This window comes from Metarhizium robertsii (genome assembly GCF_000187425.2).
Source record: "Metarhizium robertsii ARSEF 23 chromosome Unknown MAA_Scf_3, whole genome shotgun sequence".
NCBI lineage: Eukaryota > Fungi > Ascomycota > Sordariomycetes > Hypocreales > Clavicipitaceae > Metarhizium > Metarhizium robertsii.
In genome coordinates this window covers 4928389-4946236 of record NW_011942171.1, presented here as the reverse complement: position 1 = coordinate 4946236, position 17848 = coordinate 4928389, and the positions used below count along the sequence as shown (strand labels likewise).

Below are 17848 nucleotides of genomic sequence, written 5' to 3'. Positions count from 1 at the left end.
TGTCGAACGATATCGATGTGGGACATGATGATGGATGCTGTGGGATGGGGCGGGAGCAAGAGGGGGGGAAGGGGGCATGAATACATGGGTTTTGCGTGACTGAGCTGGAATAGATAGACCATGCATGACGTTTCTAGAAGTTTTGCGTGTTTGATGGCGCGGTTCGCTCTGATGCCGGCCTGTGACGAGGTATGTATGCGTGCATGGGCGTTGATGGCTGTCATGTATGTGCCCCCGGATAAAGGAGTCACAACGTTCAGCGTGTCTTGGGCAATCTTTAGACTCGAGTGAGCGCTTGGCTTTGGGTTGAGCTGGCTCCTACTGTGACCACTTTTATGCGTGTAACGCCTTTCTGTGTTTTATAATTACGACGCTAGATGCTCGAGGCATCGGCAAGTGAACAAGAGACTTGGAACCCCCTTTCTGAATTTTAATCACGCCGAATGCTCAATGCAACGGCGAATGAACAAACGTCCACGATGCAGTGTGACATGCCTTACTCCATACTCCGTCCGAGACCTGGTTTTACCTGTTTCGCCCCCGAGCCTTGACTGACCCTGCTGGTCCTTGGCTGCCCGTCACCTTGGCCTTTGCCCCGGCCCCATTCTCATTCTCACTCTCACTCTCCTCCGCATCGTTTGCGGCTTCGGGCTCTGCCTCGGTTCCGTCTTGCCCCCGGGCCTGCAGGACCTCCTCGACGATGCGCTTCCCCTCGTCCACCTGCCCGTTTGTCTTGCCGCACCCCATGCACCGCCACATGCCTACCTCTGCTAGGCTCTTGGTGCCCGGCGGCGCCTGCCCGTTGACCAGCCTGCAGCTCTCGCAGATGAGCGCGAGGCGGTTCTTGGCGGCCGTCTCGTCCTCGCCGAGGAGGACGTCGAAGATGCGGTCGTACCAGTGCGTTTCGGGGTCCATGTATTGCGTGCGGGGGGGAGGGGGCGAGGCGTATGCGTTGGGGGCGAATTCCGCATCGCCCTCGTGCTGCTGGGCCGGCGGCGGAGGCGGCTGCTGCTGCTGCTGCTGCTGGGCATCAGGGCGGACAATGTTTGCCGTTGGCGGAGGGGGCAGGTTCGTTCGTCCGGTGCCGCTTGGGGGAGGGCTTCGTTTCGCCTTCTTGTCCTGGTCTTGCTTGTCTTCCTGCGTGTCCTTTTTGTCGCGCTTCTTCTTCTCCCCGCCGTACTTTTCGATGAGCTCCATGGTGGAGTCGTACTTGGTCGCATCCTTGAGCTTCTGGATTGTGTTGGCGCGTTCGTCCTGGTAGTCCTTTAGCCGGGTGGCCAGCGAGTCGATTCTGAAGTTGAAGTAGGCGCTGATGAGGGCTCGTGCTACGTATATCCTTTTTTGAAATGGTTAGCTGTGTTTTGCCAGCGAAGCGAGGACCGGATAAATTACAGGATGGGACCGCCTGCCATGCCGGTCCATTCGTAGGCGCCTAGGTTCTTGTAGCCTACTACGAGGAGCAGGACGATGGCGTAGACGAGGTACGCGAAGCTGAGGTAGAGTGTCCATAGGACTTTGGTACGGCGTGCGCTGGTGTGTAGTCGGTCGAGGCGGGATTGGGAGGTGGTGATCTTGGAGGACAGTGAGGAGAGCGTCTTTTCGAAGGACGCGGGGGAGGAGTCGGTGCCCTGGAATTTCTGAGTTAGACGAAAGGGGTGTTAAGGGGCGGGGCGAGGGCGTTTTCTTGCCTTCCAGGGCCAGAGGGAGACCATTTTGGTGCTCGGGCTCTGGAGTGTGGGCGAGGAGACTGGTGAGAGGAGTGAGGTGGGTGGTGATGTGAAGCTCGAGCTGAGCTGGCAGCTTGGAGATTGACGGAGGTGTGGCGGAGAGCATCAGCCACACTTTATCCAACGGCGCATATCGCTGAGGACTGTTTTAGAGTGGTGCCTAGCTTTGATAGGGAGGATCAATACGAGAGATGCCTGTAAGACTAAGAAGAAGAAGAATTGTTTGAGAATCCAGAGGAGGAAGGGTTTTCAGGCGGATGGCAGCCCGAGCTGCTTTCCCGTTCAATGCTTGATGGCATGCGAGCCAGCTGCAGGCATTCTGTGGCTCAGCATCAGCCACACCTGCAGCTGCCGGGATGACCAGGGGATCGACCAACTCCAGAAAGTGTCAACTTTCAATATCGTCACTCTGTGCAACGTCGGGTTTCTGAGAGCAGACGCAATGAGTGTATAGCCCAGTCACGTGTGCAATTCGGTTTATTTTTCTTTCTTCTGTCCATTGCATCACCGCCTTCTCTGTATTCCTGCTTTGCGTTCCTTATGCCTGCGCATTCCGATTCCTAGACACCACTTGTCCACTGGTCAGCCGCGGCCTGGCCAGCGCCAACGAGCACAATGTTCCAAGTTGGTCTCTCTATCCCTGTTTGCCATCTATACGGCCCACAAAGAGCCAGCTCGATTGAACCACCATACTAACTGCCGTCCTCCTCCGCGCAGAGAATCAGAGGCGCCATCGACCGCACCATTGCCGAGGAGCAAGCCCGCCAGAAGGCTGTCGACAGCGCAACCCCTTCGAGGTCCGGATCGACGTCGTCTCGCAGGAGTGATGCCAATCCTGCCGGACGCCGACCCCGGCCAAAGAAACCGTCTGCCGATATGACTGACTCGGCGACCCCGAACCCCGACCCGGCCGTCTTCGAGGCCGCCTTTGTCATTGACGATAGTGACGAGCCCAGCCGCTCGGGGACACCTGCACCGCCCCCGCCCCCTGAGAAGGATAACATTGATGGAGGCAGGACGTCTGCTCCAAAGGGTGAGGAGGGAGATAAGTCTCTGGCCAACGGTGCGAATGCGGATAAAGAGCACGCAGATGACAAGTCGAAGGAGGACGGGGATGCTCCCGCGCCTGCGGAGTTGAGCCCAGAGATTAAGCAGCGGCTGAGGAAGCTAGAAAAGCTGGAGTCGACGTACCCGGGTATGCGGGACTCACAGGTGGTAATTAATTGAGCGCTGTGCTGATGATTCGTTACAGAGCTCCTGCGATCATATAGGGTTGCGCATAAGCGCGCAACAGCTATTGAGCCCTTTGAAAAGGCGCTGCGCGAGAATACGCCGCTGACATCCATCAACGATCCGGACTCTCTCGTCGAATACCTCAACCAATTGAACTTGAGAGGTGACATGGTCATGGATGAGCTGAAGAAGGTGTCTGCCGACAAGGAAGAACTCAAGAAGAAGCACGTCGAGACCGAGGAGAAGCTCAAGAAGGCACAAGGGGAATTGGAGGCTCTCAAGAGTGGTAAATCTGTCGAGACTGCTGCCGAGTCGAGTGGACGAAAGTCTTTAGAACCACCTGCCCGCACTAGCGTTGATGTTGCTGCCGAGAAGGTCAAGTCCCCTGTTGCGTCCGTCATTAGCATGTTCTCGCCCAAGCAGAAGGCGCAGGATGCCCACCACGGCAAATCAGAAAGCGAGGACTTTTTCTCCTACGACGAAGAAATTCCCCAGTTACAGGCCGAGGTGGCGTCCAAGACGGAAGAAATTGAGCAGCTCAAGGGCAAAGTCGAGGATCTGGAAAAAGAGCTGTCCATTGCCAAGGAGAACAGTGTTGGCTTGGCAGAAAACTTGGAAAAGACAAGCAAAGCATTGAGCGAATCTCGGGAGGCTTCCGGACCGCAGGCATCGCTACGAAAACAGCTCGACGAACGTAACCAGGAAATCAGGGCACTAACTGAAAAGTTGGACGCGGCACAGTCAGAGCTGAAGAACCTGGAAGAACGGGCGGAGAGGGATAAGAAGGAGCATGCGTCACGGGTCGAGGATGTCGAGGCCTCTCTTGCCGAGTCGGACAAGAAGGCCAGTGAGCTTGATGCTGAGCTTACCAAGGCCAATAATGCAAAGTCCATATCTAGGAAGCTGATTGACGACCTTAGCACCCAGATCGAGGGCCTCAAAAAGGACAAGTCGGAGAGTTTGGCAAAGATTGAGGAGCTCACTAAGAAACTGGATTCGCCTGCTACATCCCAACCAACTACCACCCAGCCAACTCCTGCGATAACTCCTGCCGCTGGAGGCTCCAAAAAGAAGAATAACAAGAAGAAGAAGGGCAAGGGTGGTGCCGGTGGTGCCACTGCGGCAGCTCCGCCTCCAGCTGAAGAGGAGGACCCCAAGGAAGCTACTGAAAAACCGGACAGTGCTGCCCTTTCTTCTCTTGAGGCTGAGATTGCCAAGCTCAAGACTGAGGTTGAAGAAAAGGACCAGCAAATTGAGAAGCTTTCCAAGAGGCGCAAGACCGAGGAAGATCTACGGGAGGAGATTGAGAATTTACAAGAGAACCTGGTCAACATTGGACAAGACCATGTTGAAGCAAAGGAGAAGATCAAAGAGCTCGAGCAAGAGAAGACCAAGCTCAAGGAACATATTGCTGAGCTCGAGGCCCAGGTTGGATCGTCAAAATCCAATGCAACTTCCAACGCAAAGGTTCAAGGCGACCTGGACGCTCTACGAAAGGAGTACGATGATCTCAGGGACAAGTCGACCACGTTGCAGTCTGATTTGGGCGCTGCTCAACAGCTAGCTCAGACCCGGTTCAAAGACCTGACGGACCTGAGGGAAGTACTGCAAAAGGCACAGCCGGAGCTAAAGAGCTTAAGACAAGAGTCGGCCGAATTGAAGACAACCAAGGAGGAGCTTGCCGCCAAGATCAAGGAGCTCAAGACTGCAGAAAGGAGGGAGTCTGAGCTGAAGCGTGACGTCAGCAAAGCCCAGCAACTGGTGGCTGATGGCGAAAAGGAGATCAAGAGCCTACAAGAGAAGCTCAAGTCCGAGGAAAGCAGCAAACAAAAGGCGGAAGATGGCAAGCGCACGGCTGAGAAGGATCTACGACGGGCCGAGGCCGACAAGATTGAGCTCAGTGCCAAGGCCGAAAAGACGGAACGCGAGCTACAAAGGGCGCAGGACGAGCTCAACAAGCTGCGCCCGCGCGTCAAGGAGCTGGAGGAGCAGATGCACAAGCTACGAAGAGAAAAGGCCGCGGCGCAGGAGGAAGCGGAATTCAAGTCGCAGCAGTACACCAACGCACAGGGCCTGTTGACTAGCATGCGCGACCAAACGACGGAGCTGTCTGTGCAGCTAAAGGAATCCAAGTCGCAGGCAGAGTCGCTGGAAGAGGAACTGGTCGAGGTGCAGCGGCTGTTGCAGGAGCGAACGCGTGAGGGAGAGACGATGCGGCGCCTGCTGGCAGACGTGGACGAGCGCGCAGACACCAAGGTGCGCGAGATGCGCGGGCGCATGGAGGCGGCGATTGAAGAACGCGAGCGCATCGAAGACGAGTCGAGCACGCTGGCGAGGCGCAAGGCGCGCGAGTCGGAGGAGCTGAAGGGCAAGATTCGCGAACTCGAGCGCGAAGTCAAGTCGCTGACCAACGAGCGCGACGAGCTCGAGGAGCGGCAGAGGGAGTGGAAGCGGCGGCGGGACGAGCTCGAAGCCATCGAGTCCAAGGCGTCGGCGGAGACGGAGGAGATGCGCACGACGGTGTCACAGCTGCGGTCAGCGCTGGACACGTCGGAGACGCAGCTGCGCGATGGCGAGAAGCAGCGCGGCGACCTGCGCAAGATGCTGGACGACTCGCGGCAGCGCTATGAGAAGCTCGCCAGGGACTTGAAGACGGCGCAGTCGAAGCTGGTGGCGGGCTCGAGTCGCAGCTCCATGGACTCGACGCGAAGCGGCAATGGGGGCAACGGCGCGGCGGGCAGCGGCGATACCATGTACTTGAAGACGATATTGCTGCAGTTTCTGGAGCAGAAGGACGGGAGACTGAGGGCGCAGTTGGTGCCTGTGCTGGGCAAGTTGTTGAAGTTTGACAAGTAAGTAGCTTTGGTCTTTTCTGAGATGCGAGTCTGACGTGGGAGCGCTAACGTTTGTCCAGGAGCGATGAGCAGAAGTGGTTAAAGGCGGTGCAGCACATAGAAGTCAAGTGAAAAGGGGGACTTGGGGAGTTGGGTGTATTAATACCATGAGCTCATGACGCGGGTCCTGTTTATGAGTATAACTTGTCACGAAGGACGGATGGACGGGCTGGCCAGACAGTGTGTATATATCCATCTGCCCATGTATCCCGGCGAATACAACAGACCAGTGACAGCGTTCCAACCAGACAGTGGAAAGCTGGAGCCGCTTAGCTACCAAAAAAAAAAGAGACGCGAACATCTCGGCTGTACATGATGCCATGGACCGCTTCAACATGGTGTTTTGTGCCGGGGGACCGCAACCCTGCATCTAATGCCTACGAATTTCCATAGTAGCACGCGAGCCGCGATACTGAATTTTGCCAACATGTTTCGTTTTGAGCTATTTTCACCGTGCCCTTTGCGCGTGTTCGGTGTTCGACCAAGGCCCTCGCAACCACCGTGTCACGTCTTCCCGGCCACGCATCAGCAAACATCTACTTATACATCCCTTGCGCTCCGTCCCACGGCAACGAGCCCTCGAAATGAGACACGTACCCCCAGCCTCGTGCCGAGTCCCATTCCTCGACCGCCCCCAGGTCTCAGTCGAGTAAGCGCGGCGGCCGGCGTATAAAAACCCACGCGGGCACCTATCATCCCCCCGAAAAAAAAAGGGGGCCAGCAACGCTTTCCATTTTTCCTATCCGACCGACTTACCCAATATCCTTGTAATACAACCCAGGTCCGTCCGGAGTCCTCGGTACATGCTGTCACGATGAAGCTGCACATTGTTGCTCTGGTCGGCGCCGCCGTCGGCCTGCCCCTGGATGCCGCCAACGGAGACGGCTCCGGCGAAGACTGCTACCCCGTCGACTACACGCCGCGGTGCGCGCCGGGAAAGCTGTGCTCGCAGGTGGCCGTGCCCGGCGTCGCGTGCCCGTGGACGTGTGGCGCGCCGCTGCCCGATGCGTGCGAGGAGCGCTGCAAGCCGTGCCGGGAGGAGGTGTGTCCGACGGCTTGTGTCTGCGAGGGGGTTTGTCCCGTGGGCAGTGGTGGGACGGGCGCGTCGGCGTGATGATGCTATTTGCGCGCATCTTGCCCGTGTGCTGGCATAATCTATCCTCGTCGGCCTGGAACGATGGCTCACGTACGAGACACTCGACGACGGTTATGCTTGGTCACAACTCATCGGGGCCAAGAGGGGAAAGGACGTGCCTCTTGGACCCTGGATACGACGTGGGATACGACGTGGGCACGACGCGCGAGACTAAATACTGGATATACACGGGGAATGTGATGAGTGGCCTTGGTCGTTGCTGGCAGGACCTATTGTTTGATAGTGCGGAAGGGAGGGGGGGCAACGGAGGAAAAGTGTCTTGTCTCTTTACATTTGAGGAGCAAGAACGGATCCGAGTCTCATTTGTCTTTTTTATTTCATGCGAGTAGGCAGTAGTACGACAGATTCATAACATTGTTTGCTCTTTAAATAATGCCCAGGGAGTGTAACAGCTTACGTGTCTGGTATTCCTCCAGACTACTCCGTACAAAGACAAGTATAACAGATCAACGCCTTTATTTCTTTCCATGGTGCGCAGGGGAGTGTAACACTCGGCATGACTAGTATCTACTATTTTTCGTAAAGATACAACGAAAAAAGAGATGCACTTGATCCAGTACATTCTTTGCTTCCGCAATTCCACACAAAACAAAGCATAGCATATTGATAATTCATACAAGCCAGCGACACAACCAAAGCTTGCTGGCCAAGCCATACATCTAGACTAGCCACAAGACGAGTCCTACACCGTCCTTTCTTCCGCCAAAGAGGATCTGGTAAACAGGATACAAAAAGAGTCTTCCCGAGCCCCTCAACACCAGACTACCCTACACAAACCTCTCCCCTCCAGCGGTGCACTTCAAAATTTCAAAACAGACACGACATTCGCCTCCATCTCGCACGTATAAACTGCTCATCAACAGCTTTTCCCAGTCGAGACAACTTCATGCTCTCGGCTGCGTTGGTCGCTCTCACGCTACACCCCCACCCCCCGGTGCTGCCCGGCGCCGGCTGTCTTCCTTTCCCCGAATCATCCAGGTCCCGTCAAGCCGCAACGGCCCGTATCTCGATATCAATATCGGTATCGATAAGACGCCCCCGGTCATGTCCCCTCGTGACAGCACGCACACCCCCCTCCCCCCTCCCTTTCGTAGGGCTGAAAAAAAAATAAAAATGCGTTGAGCTAAAATGGCCCTCCGTCCGAAGCGAGATCTGGGAAACAAGATCCTGGGTACCGAGCACGGAGTACCGACAACGACGTGCATCCCCGGACGCAGGGTCCTCGTCACCCCGACGCTGTTGCGACATGAGATCCCGTCCCACTGCCACGTCGCGACTCACATTTGACTCTTCATTATTACTAGGCAAACGCTTGCGCCCACTGTGAACAAGAAATTGGCTCTGTTATGGCTGCAGCCCTTGTAGGACCACTCTCAGCCTCACTATCTACCTATTCCAGTTCATACAACGAGAGTATGTATGCCAAGTGGGTTGTGCCACCGGCTCCCCTTAGGGATTTCCCATACCAAACATATATTCCGTCACCATCGCATTGTAAAATGCAGCGTGCCTCTCTTCAAGAGAAGGCAATGCTCCAGTCTTGCCACCTCCCATTCTCAAATGGCCCTTGTGAGAGAATAACGCCATACATGCAATATCCTGAAACATACAACCTGGCCCGTGTAAAGAATGTCCAGCCCAGTCGTCGGAGAACCAATCTCAGATTTGAAAAAAAAAATGAGATGGCACCCTCAAACAAGGAAGCCGAAAAAAATGACATAAGAAAATTGATCCAAATCAATCAAAAACGTGGAGTGGAGTGACGAAATCGCAATGGGGGTCAACTTGGATTCCACTCCGGGGTATCGTGATGTTCCCTAGTGCTCTGTGTATCGAGTTGCTCATGTGTGCCGTGCCGTGCCGCGTCATGCCATATACCGCATGCATATCAAAACTAGAATAAAGGAAAAGAGGAAATAAAAATAAAAATAAAAAAGTTTCGGGGATAGAACGAATCAAATGCTGTGGCTTGGAGGGCCGTAGCTCGTCCGGCGCAGCCGAATCCATATTGTCCAATGCCAACCGGCTGATTAAATCAACATATCGTTAAACAAGTCCGTAAAGCGCTATTGTAAATCCATGTAACGCGACCAGTCATGCGTGGTCGTATGCACAACTTTGTCGTTATCAAGTTGATTATTTGTGGGTGCCAATCAGTCTAGAGGAATCGACGAACCCAGCCTTGTTCCAGCCAGCCCACCTTCTCGAAAGCCGTCCACAGCTTTGATGCCTTGTTGACGTCAATTTTGCAAGCCTGCTGCGCATCTGTCTTGCGGAATTCCTTGCCCGTGCGAAGGCACTGGAGGCGACGCTCAAAGATGCGACGCTTGCTTGTGAGGTACGTGGCACAGTCCAGGCGCAGGTTTCCTGCCAAAAGAAGCTCGTCGGGGTGAAGCAGACTGGCGTGCGGATCGCTGCTGAGATCAATTGGCTGACCCTTCCAATCCACCTTGAGGCTGTTGGAGCGATTGGGAAGTGAGTTCAAAGGGGGGCAATAGTCGGGCAGTGAGTTGAAGTCCTTGTCCTCACGATTGGGAGCCACGACCCGACGAGACGGTTCAGGAGTTGCGCTAGTGCGGCCCACAGGTCTTACCGGCGTGGTTCCAACCGTTGTGGCGTTGGTGCGAATCGGTCTCGGAGTTGCATGAGGCTTGGAGATTCGATCAGTCCGCTGGGATCGGGGAGGTTTGGCGGCAATGGGCTTGGCTGGCATGATTGCATGGTATCGCTGGGCGCCGGCCCGTCTATCAGCCCTGAGAAGGGCCAGTTCTTTGCGCAGCCATCCTTTAGGGTTCGTGGTGAAGTGCGTCATGACCTGAGATCGAAAGGTGAGGACCAGCTCGTAATCTTCTCTCTTGGGTGGCGTGACGCCACTGAAAATGCTCTGCGACCGGGCGCGAACGTGCTCGTCAACAATGCGTTGGTGTTCAAGCTCAGCGGGAGCAAACAATGGAGGCTGCGGAGGACTGGCCGGCGAGTGCTCGTCGGCAGGGTACAAGACGGGGTCCTTGATGGGCTGGCTGTGTGGAGTTGCAGGCAGGGTGCTGCTAGTCGTCGAGATGGGTTTGCTGTAAGGCGAGATGGGCGGTGACATGGGCAGCGGCTGCTGCGCCGATGATTGTTTGCCATTGGCACCGCCCGACTTGTTCAATAGGGAATTGCCATGATGAAAGCTGTCGAGCACGGCGTCGGGCGGTGACATCAGGCTGGTAATGTCGAATTTCTTGGACTCAATTGGCGGTGGCGGTGGAGCCATTGACGAGTGCGCCTGGTCGGCGGTCGGTGAATGTGATGCCATTGGAGGATTGGAGAATCGACGTGCGAAGGGGAAAAAAATTGAGGGAGAGGAAGAGGAGGAGGAGGAAGCAAGATGGGTTAAAGAAGACGAAGATGATGGAGTTGCAGTCACGGCAGGCTGCTTGTCCTTATCGAAGGTGGTGGAAGTGCGCGCCTGACTGGATGTCGGTTTGTCAGCCATTGCGTGTGAGTTGGGCTGTCACTTCTGACGAGGAGACACAGTGACGTGGATGGGTGGCGAAGACCGCTCTGGAGCTGCGCGAGTAGGCAGCAGCCACAGTCGGAGATACAGTGCCCGAGTCCGAAGGTTACTGCCCGCCGGAGTTTGGAGACTTGGGAAACGGTGCAATAAACTAAGCTTGTACAGTAAAAGCCAAATCCAACAAAGAGAGGGGGAAGGCCGTCTTTATCGTTTTGTGGTTTGCTCCGATTTTGGCGGTGGGCAGTGGTAGCGTAAGGTTCCAGGGAGATCGCGTTTGCTGCGAGGCGACGACGGCGGAGGGGGTGTGGGTTGATTGATTGATTGATTGATTGCCTGCGTGTTATGCGCAACCGGTAGACGATGCGCGTGGGAGCCCGAGTAGACGATCCAATCACCCGGCTCAATTGCTCAATGTCGCCAGCCGTCGGTTGCCAAGATGATGAGTAGAGACGCAATTGACCACCCGATTCATGGGGCTATCGTGTTATTTCAACTGCTGGATGCAATGTGGGACAGCTGATTCTGATAGAGAAACGCACGACTGAGGGAGCCAGGCTCACAGACAGGCGGCGACGGGGCTTGCAAGGGGCTTTAAGGCTTCGCCCCGTGTCCTGCGAATGGAAATGCAACAGGCAGCTCTGCGTAATGCCTGGCAAATGACAGACGATGACTGATGCCAATGCGATGACTCTGACGCAGAGTAGGCGTTCGTTGGTACCCAAAGTGGACGACTTCTGGGGCGCCTGGCAGTAGAGGGTAATTGCGATGTGGCGGCCAGGCCAGCAAAGGAAAGCGGACGCAGGCACACGATGAAACGCACACCCCCCGGGAGACAAAGGCGGCGCTGTGATTGGCTCGCAGCTCGACTGGCTGACCGAAGAGCTGATGGGAATCCCCAATGCTGAAAGCCAGACGCGGATAGAATTGAGAAGCTGAAGGCAGCAGCAGACGTGGAAAATCGCAAAGGCCCTGATTGAGTTCAAATGTTGGTGGGGGTGAGATGATGTCGCTTGCTGTCAATGGGCTTGTAGCCGCTGGTGACGACTGGGGCCCTTGTTAAGATCCAGTCGACGATGTCAATGGACCAGGGCTGCTATTAGTTCGTCGTCAGTCGAGGCAAACAAGGCGAGTTTTGATGAATGGAGGCGAAATTTCCCCGGAAAAGCGGCAGATGATGGTGGTGGGAAAGAAGAAGAAGAAGACGACCAAAGAAGGAAGACTTGGCCGAGGAGGCTTGATGTATTAGAAGTGAGCAGTCACGACAGATGACGGAGCAATGCCACAATCAAGACGCTTCAAGTAGACGCGAGAAAGACAGGATGGCCGTGGCATGTGGTTGCCAGAAGGAGAGGATTGTGTTTTTACAAAGATCAAAGTAAAAGACAGTTGATGGCATTGCAAGTCTAACAAAAATGCAAAGTTGGTGCGGCGCGAGTGACGGTGCGAGAAGGAGGGCAGCACATTGTACATGGGAGCGACGAGCACTGGACAAGGAACGCGGACCCCGCAGGGTGTGCGACTAGCGATGGAGGGGGCGGGGCATAATTTTAGAATACTATCCAGGAGCCCAAGCCCAACAACGGCTTGAACAAGTCGAGGACAAGGCTTTTGCGTTGCAACAAAGACTGAGCACCGAGGATGGAACACGCTGATGAGTACTATGTATTTCAGTACGGCGCACTCGCTACAAATGAACGAATTGTGAATTGTGACAACAGTGGTCGCGGCGTCAACTTGACGGCTTTCCCGAGTGGAAAGCTTGTGAGAGAGGCCATGGAACCGTCGAGGACGTGACAAAGCTGGCTGGCTGAGAACCAAGCAACTCTAGCCAGCTACGGAGCACATTCACCGGTGCTTTGGCACATGTTTGATGATGCAAGGCGTAATGTAGAATATGCAACGTCCAATGCCACGACATTGAGCGAAGCAGAGCAAAGGGGCGGATGGAATCTAAAATGGAAGGACCATCCCTACAGTATCGGAATGCACAGTGCTGGACAATGCGGCGGAGACTGGCCTCGCCCAAGTGCCATGCACGCCGTGCACAAAGTCTTGCACCGGATAATACACGCCGACGCATAGCACATGGCACATAGCCCTTTGTTCTTTGCCAATGGCCCTCTTTTTACCATGGGCAAGCACCGGCACCAGCGAAGCATTGATGCCAAAGGTCGACATTCTGGGATGCGCGCATTCATTCGCATTGATCCGCGACTGACATGTCCATGCTCCCTCCTCCTCCTCGCCTTGAGGTCCCTCCAACTTTGGCCCGCTATCCACACTCCCCACCCTACTTCGCTGACCCTCCATCAGCCAGTCAGGTGCTGTCGCCAGCCCAAGGTCATCAGGCACACCAGCGAAGCGGGGGTGTGATTCGCTGCGACCACGGGGGCATGGCTTGTTATCGATACGGCCAATTGGGGTCGACGGACTTAGTTGGAGTGCCGGTGCATGCCGTGGTATTTTCGGCTCATGGACATCAGTTTAGACGTCATGGCCAAGGGTGAAACCGGCCGTCGTACAGAACAAAGGTTTCGTTCTATAGTCCCAGACTGTTCACAATTGAATTGACTTGGGCAGGCCTGCGCTCTCGCCGGACACGCAACATGGAAGCTCTGGAGTTGAACATGGACCTTGCGTCTTTGGCCATGCTCATTCTAATTGGACAGAGGACTCGGCTGTGTTGGAAGTGTGCCTCTCGAGTCCTCTTGGCAGTTCTGCCTGCTCCTCCTGCATTGGGACCGTATTGGGGATATCGAACGCGGGAAGCCACCGCCGGTTCCTCCTGCCACTTCTAAATGTAGTTCGCGCCGGGAAGAACCTCGAGCCATCAAGGCTGCAAGACGGACATGTGTAACCAACTCCAATTCTTGGACCAATTCTTGGGCCCTTTCCTGCAATATTGGCTCTGGATGCCGGAGGCCATGGCCACGCCCACGCAGATGCCTAGCAGATACTCTCCCTGCACGACGCCCAAGACCGCCCTACGATATCTGCCTACCCACTGTAGGTACATAAGCACCCATCATCAACTCGCCTTGCTGGACACCCTTTGACTGCTAACGCTCATGTGATCTCTTCTCAAAGTCTACCATAACATGCCCATCCGCTCTCAACCTCGACAGGCCAAGGTAGCAGCACGCAAGGTTGACAAAAGGGTACCTGGCATGAGCCGCTCTCTTGCCCACTGGCAGTCCGGCCAGCTCTTGCCTCGACACCCTTTCCACCCATGGCCCGCGTCCAACATCCGCAAGTGGCCGCCATCCGGGGTCACGGCTGCGTAACATTCAGCAAGTCAAAGGGGAGGGGGAACCATGTTGCAAAAGGGTGTGTCATGTTGACATGGCCATGGCGGCGATCCAATCGTTCTTTTACGTGCTACCGCTCGACGCGGCCCGCCGACTCCTCCCTTATCGCCAGTTATCAAAATCGAGGCAAACTCCTTGGCTGTTGGTTTCAATACATACACCATGATGCGGGTAGCTATGCCGCACAGAACAGGATCTAACCAGATAATGGCCCCGAGAGATGCCTGACTTCACTGCGCAAAACACAGGGACTTTGATACCGGGGCACATACCACTTACATGCCATACACCGCCGTATAGTCCTCAGGATTGGAAATAGAACTGCGGAGCCGAATGGGCCCCTGGCTGCCTAAATCGCGTCCCAATAGTGGACCACGCTCCATCATCCCTTGGCCTGGAACGCCATCATTCACCAAATACTGCATATAGTGGCTTTGCTTCCGCCCACAAGTGAAATATGGGCTATACACGAAGGAAAAAAAAAAAACACACACGAGAAAAAACAAGAAAAACATGGACATTTCTATGGCGTTGTGCGTTGTGTGTGAAGAAAACCGCTCTCGCTTGGCTTTGAGATTACTGGAACATGGCCATGGGCGACTACAGATGACAGCCCTAGCACTCTCGGTACATGGCGCGAGTAGGACGGCTACGCACCACATCTGAGGCTGACAACGGGTTGACTGGTTTGGACAAGGCCGCTGTCAAACCCTCACCCTCCATGCCATATGGTGTACAGGGACCTGCACCAGGTGGGCATGGGATTGCCAATGGGCAGAAGCCTCACGGAGAGTCAATTGACGACTCGGCGCCTCGATGAGGAATCCATTGGCCAATGTCGTTTCTTGCGCATCCAACGAGAGCGGGCCGCGTGACAGCAGCTTCTCTGATCGCACATCACTGTGCGCACCAGAGCCTATGATGAGCCTGCACCAGGCAAAATGAGGCCGAAGTGGCCGCCTCACGCTCACCATTGGGTGACACGAGTTCCTAGCTGGTACGAACCACCTGCCCCTACTCAGAGGCGCAAGTTTTTAACTGGATTAAGGGGAGGAGCGGGCAAAGGCGCAAAGGTGTCTCGTCGAGGCCGGTCGTGAACGATAGGCCGAAGGGAAAACTCCGTACAGTGTAAGTGGGAGAAGCACAAGAGCCTCTGTCAAGAGCCTAGGAGGTGAGTCACAAGATATGGAGTCACAGAGCATGAGAACCACTCAGAAACCGAAACAATGAGTGTGACGATGCCGCTTCAGGCTTAGCTTTGCTGGCCAGGGTGGCGCAGGTGAGCGACCAAAAGAGCGGCTTACAGGATGAGACGATGCAGGACATAACTACAGTGGGTGTAGTTACTAGTCAGGACCCTATACAGGACGAGGCAGGAGCAGGTTAGGCAGGCGACTACTCCGTACAAACGACAGGGTTGTTTAGAGGGAGGGGGTGCGTGTCGGTGTCCAGACGACAAGCCAAAGCAAAAGCGAAGGCCGTGGCAAAGCCAAAGCAGCAAAGCCATCAACGGGCCCGGACCTGTGTTGGATTAGTTGACAGCCGCCCGCCGCCTATCGATAAATTGATAAGCCAAAATGCCGTGCAGCGCCAGCGTGGGCTGGTGGACCGTGGCCAGTGGTGGGATGCCGGCCGCCCAGCGTTTGTTTGCCCTCTGGGCTTATCAGTCGCAAACCTCAATGGCACCGTTTCGAGCCGAATTGAGATGCGCAAATTTGACAATGGTTGCGTTTTGGCCCTGCGCACCTATTAACACGGCACGAAGAACAATTCGACCTGACATGACAGGCATTGCAGCCAAAACAGCAGTCGCGCTGACGACAAGAGCAAACGTCATCTCGAGGCACGATGCCTCTTTTAGCGCGTAGATGGACATGGGATTGGGACATGGACATGGAGTGGCGGCAGCGCGCGGCGGCGCGGGGCATGTGCAGCGCCCAGGACTAAACATGCACCAGACGAGGCCAACGGGGACGGGGCCTATCTGTGCCAGTCTTTGCGGGAGGCACTGGGGGGTACGCTTAGTAGAGCCGCCATGAGGGATAATGTCCCTCGGCCTCTGGCGGAGTTGCGCACCGCGGTGCTGGGCCATCACAGATATCCCGCACGACGGCATTGCAGCTTCGCCATGCCAATTGTTAAGCTGCCCTCCGGGGTTTACAAATCAAATCCTCCCGAAAACCCCGCACAAGGGAAACACGCAACGCTGACGCCTGGAGTTGATGGACTAGACGACTTCTCGGTACGGCTTCTTCGGAACCTGCCAGCCAAAGGCGAATGCGAAGGCAGTGGCCGTGGTGCTACGGGATGGTTAATATGGGCTTGCTGAAGCTTAACGCCGAGCATCATAGACATGCCGTGGAACCTAGAGTTGGGTTGTATCCTGATTCCTGCGGGAGTTGAGAGTTCATGCGCCTGCCACACAGTGCCCTCTGCGAAGACTAAGGAGGACATTGGCGAAGAGAACCAAGCAACCAAGCAACCAGGAGAATTGCCTGATACGACGTCGATCATTTATTTGAATGGGGACGGCCTCTTGAAAACGGCCCGCTTGAACTGGTCATCTTGGCTCTCCACCGCCATCCGCCACCCACCACAAGCTTAAACAGATCAATCCAGCCATCCACCACGATGGAGGATACGACGTCGTGATGTAGACCGGGTGATGGCTTGCGCACGACATAGTCACTTGACAATGAAGTCGTCTGTTTCCAACCCGCCGGAAACGCCCCATCTTCACATGAGACCCGGCGACATGTCTTTTTCCTCGAGTTGACGAGAATGGATATGTTTGTTAAACCGGCGCACAGCTAGTCCAGTCAAAAACAAGACTTTGCACGAATCAGACTGGGTAGCTGGGCTATATCACGACGGCCTGGCCAAGTATGGTTATGACGCTGGGAAGTCGACATTCCAACGATATCGCCGCGTGTTCGTACAAGACCTGTATCAAGTTCATCAGAACCCATCTCAGGATATGCGAGTGTCAATATGTCCATTCTCAAGCTCGGGCGCTGGACCAATGTCGCATGTTCCGTGACACTCCCTGCCTTCAGACCCCTACTGTACTGGCAGAATGAACAGTACAACCAAGACTGCCATGTTGAGCTGCGTAGTCGATTGATCAACAGGCTAGCAATATCTTCCCACTGCCAAAGTACGCTTTCATACTACAAATACGGGAACACGGACGCCCAACTCCCTGGTCGAATACCGCCTCCGTTATGCTTATACCCTGCAACTACAAACGTGACACTTTGCAAGCAGACAACAAGCCAGTGGCCAGTAAACAAGGTTGAAAACACAGAGCCCAGCCTTAGACTACAGCATCGCATCTCACCTACTACCATAGTTCTTCACGGCCTACCGCCCCGAGTAGTGCAACGTGATATACTTCCACATTACAAAACAGCAGGTGGTAGCTGCGCAAGCCACGATGGTCTGCTTCCAGAGCGTGGCGGTGTATCAGACCCGTCGAGACTAGGGCCAGCGGCGCGGCACACGATCCGTCACTGGTGCTCTGTATGCTTAACCTGCAGATGATGCCATTCGTCAGTCTATTCGCATTTCTTCATGCTGACCTTGCACTATGCAAGCCTGGCAGGCTGTCCACTACAACAACACACCGCGTTGGCAACATCTACGACATGTTCCGCAATGGCCGAGGCATGTTCCTGGCATAACTGCCCTTGGCTGTATTTGCCTTCTACAGATCTACCTCTATGCGTCCATCTTCAAGCTGCCACCGGCAAAATTCCCTACATTGTAATCCTGCGACTAACAGCCCATGTATCCAATTCATATCCATCCATCCATCCATCCAACAGCCAGGCCTCCTAACCTAGTCCATGTACCCATTGTCGGAATCCAGAGGAGGTATTCCAGTAAGATTCATGTTGGAAATTTCATGAGACGTATGTTTGTACCGTGTATCAGGTCACATATTTCGAATTGTAAAGGCATTTGATCCACGGCCGACGGTTTGATTGCCCCCAGAAATTGCCCTCACTTGCCGCATTCATCGTGTTCCG

General features: G+C 55.0%; 4 protein-coding genes across 4 annotated transcripts; 2 read left to right on the top strand and 2 right to left on the bottom strand.

The window, feature by feature from the left end:
- Positions 1 to 525: 525 nt before the first annotated feature.
- Positions 526 to 1712, bottom strand: MAA_08480 (uncharacterized protein; the record flags this gene model as incomplete). Its single annotated transcript, XM_007826478.1, has 3 exons — positions 526 to 1336; positions 1393 to 1628; positions 1710 to 1712. The coding sequence occupies 3 exons, from the start codon at positions 1710 to 1712 to the stop codon at positions 526 to 528; spliced, it is 1050 nt and encodes a 349-aa protein (XP_007824669.1).
- Positions 1713 to 2342: 630 nt separating this feature from the next.
- MAA_08479 (proteinrelated to vesicular transport protein) lies at positions 2343 to 5926 on the top strand (the record flags this gene model as incomplete). Its single annotated transcript, XM_007826477.2, has 4 exons — positions 2343 to 2351; positions 2445 to 2922; positions 2980 to 5812; positions 5875 to 5926. 4 exons carry the CDS (start codon positions 2343 to 2345, stop codon positions 5924 to 5926), a joined length of 3372 nt encoding a protein of 1123 aa, XP_007824668.2.
- A 742-nt stretch (positions 5927 to 6668) lies between these two features.
- MAA_11018 (protein kinase) lies at positions 6669 to 6968 on the top strand (the record flags this gene model as incomplete). Its single annotated transcript, XM_011412963.1, has 1 exon — positions 6669 to 6968. The coding sequence occupies one exon, from the start codon at positions 6669 to 6671 to the stop codon at positions 6966 to 6968; it is 300 nt and encodes a 99-aa protein (XP_011411265.1).
- A 2200-nt stretch (positions 6969 to 9168) lies between these two features.
- MAA_08478 (swirm) lies at positions 9169 to 10488 on the bottom strand (the record flags this gene model as incomplete). Its single annotated transcript, XM_007826476.1, has 1 exon — positions 9169 to 10488. The coding sequence occupies one exon, from the start codon at positions 10486 to 10488 to the stop codon at positions 9169 to 9171; it is 1320 nt and encodes a 439-aa protein (XP_007824667.1).
- Positions 10489 to 17848: the final 7360 nt, after the last annotated feature.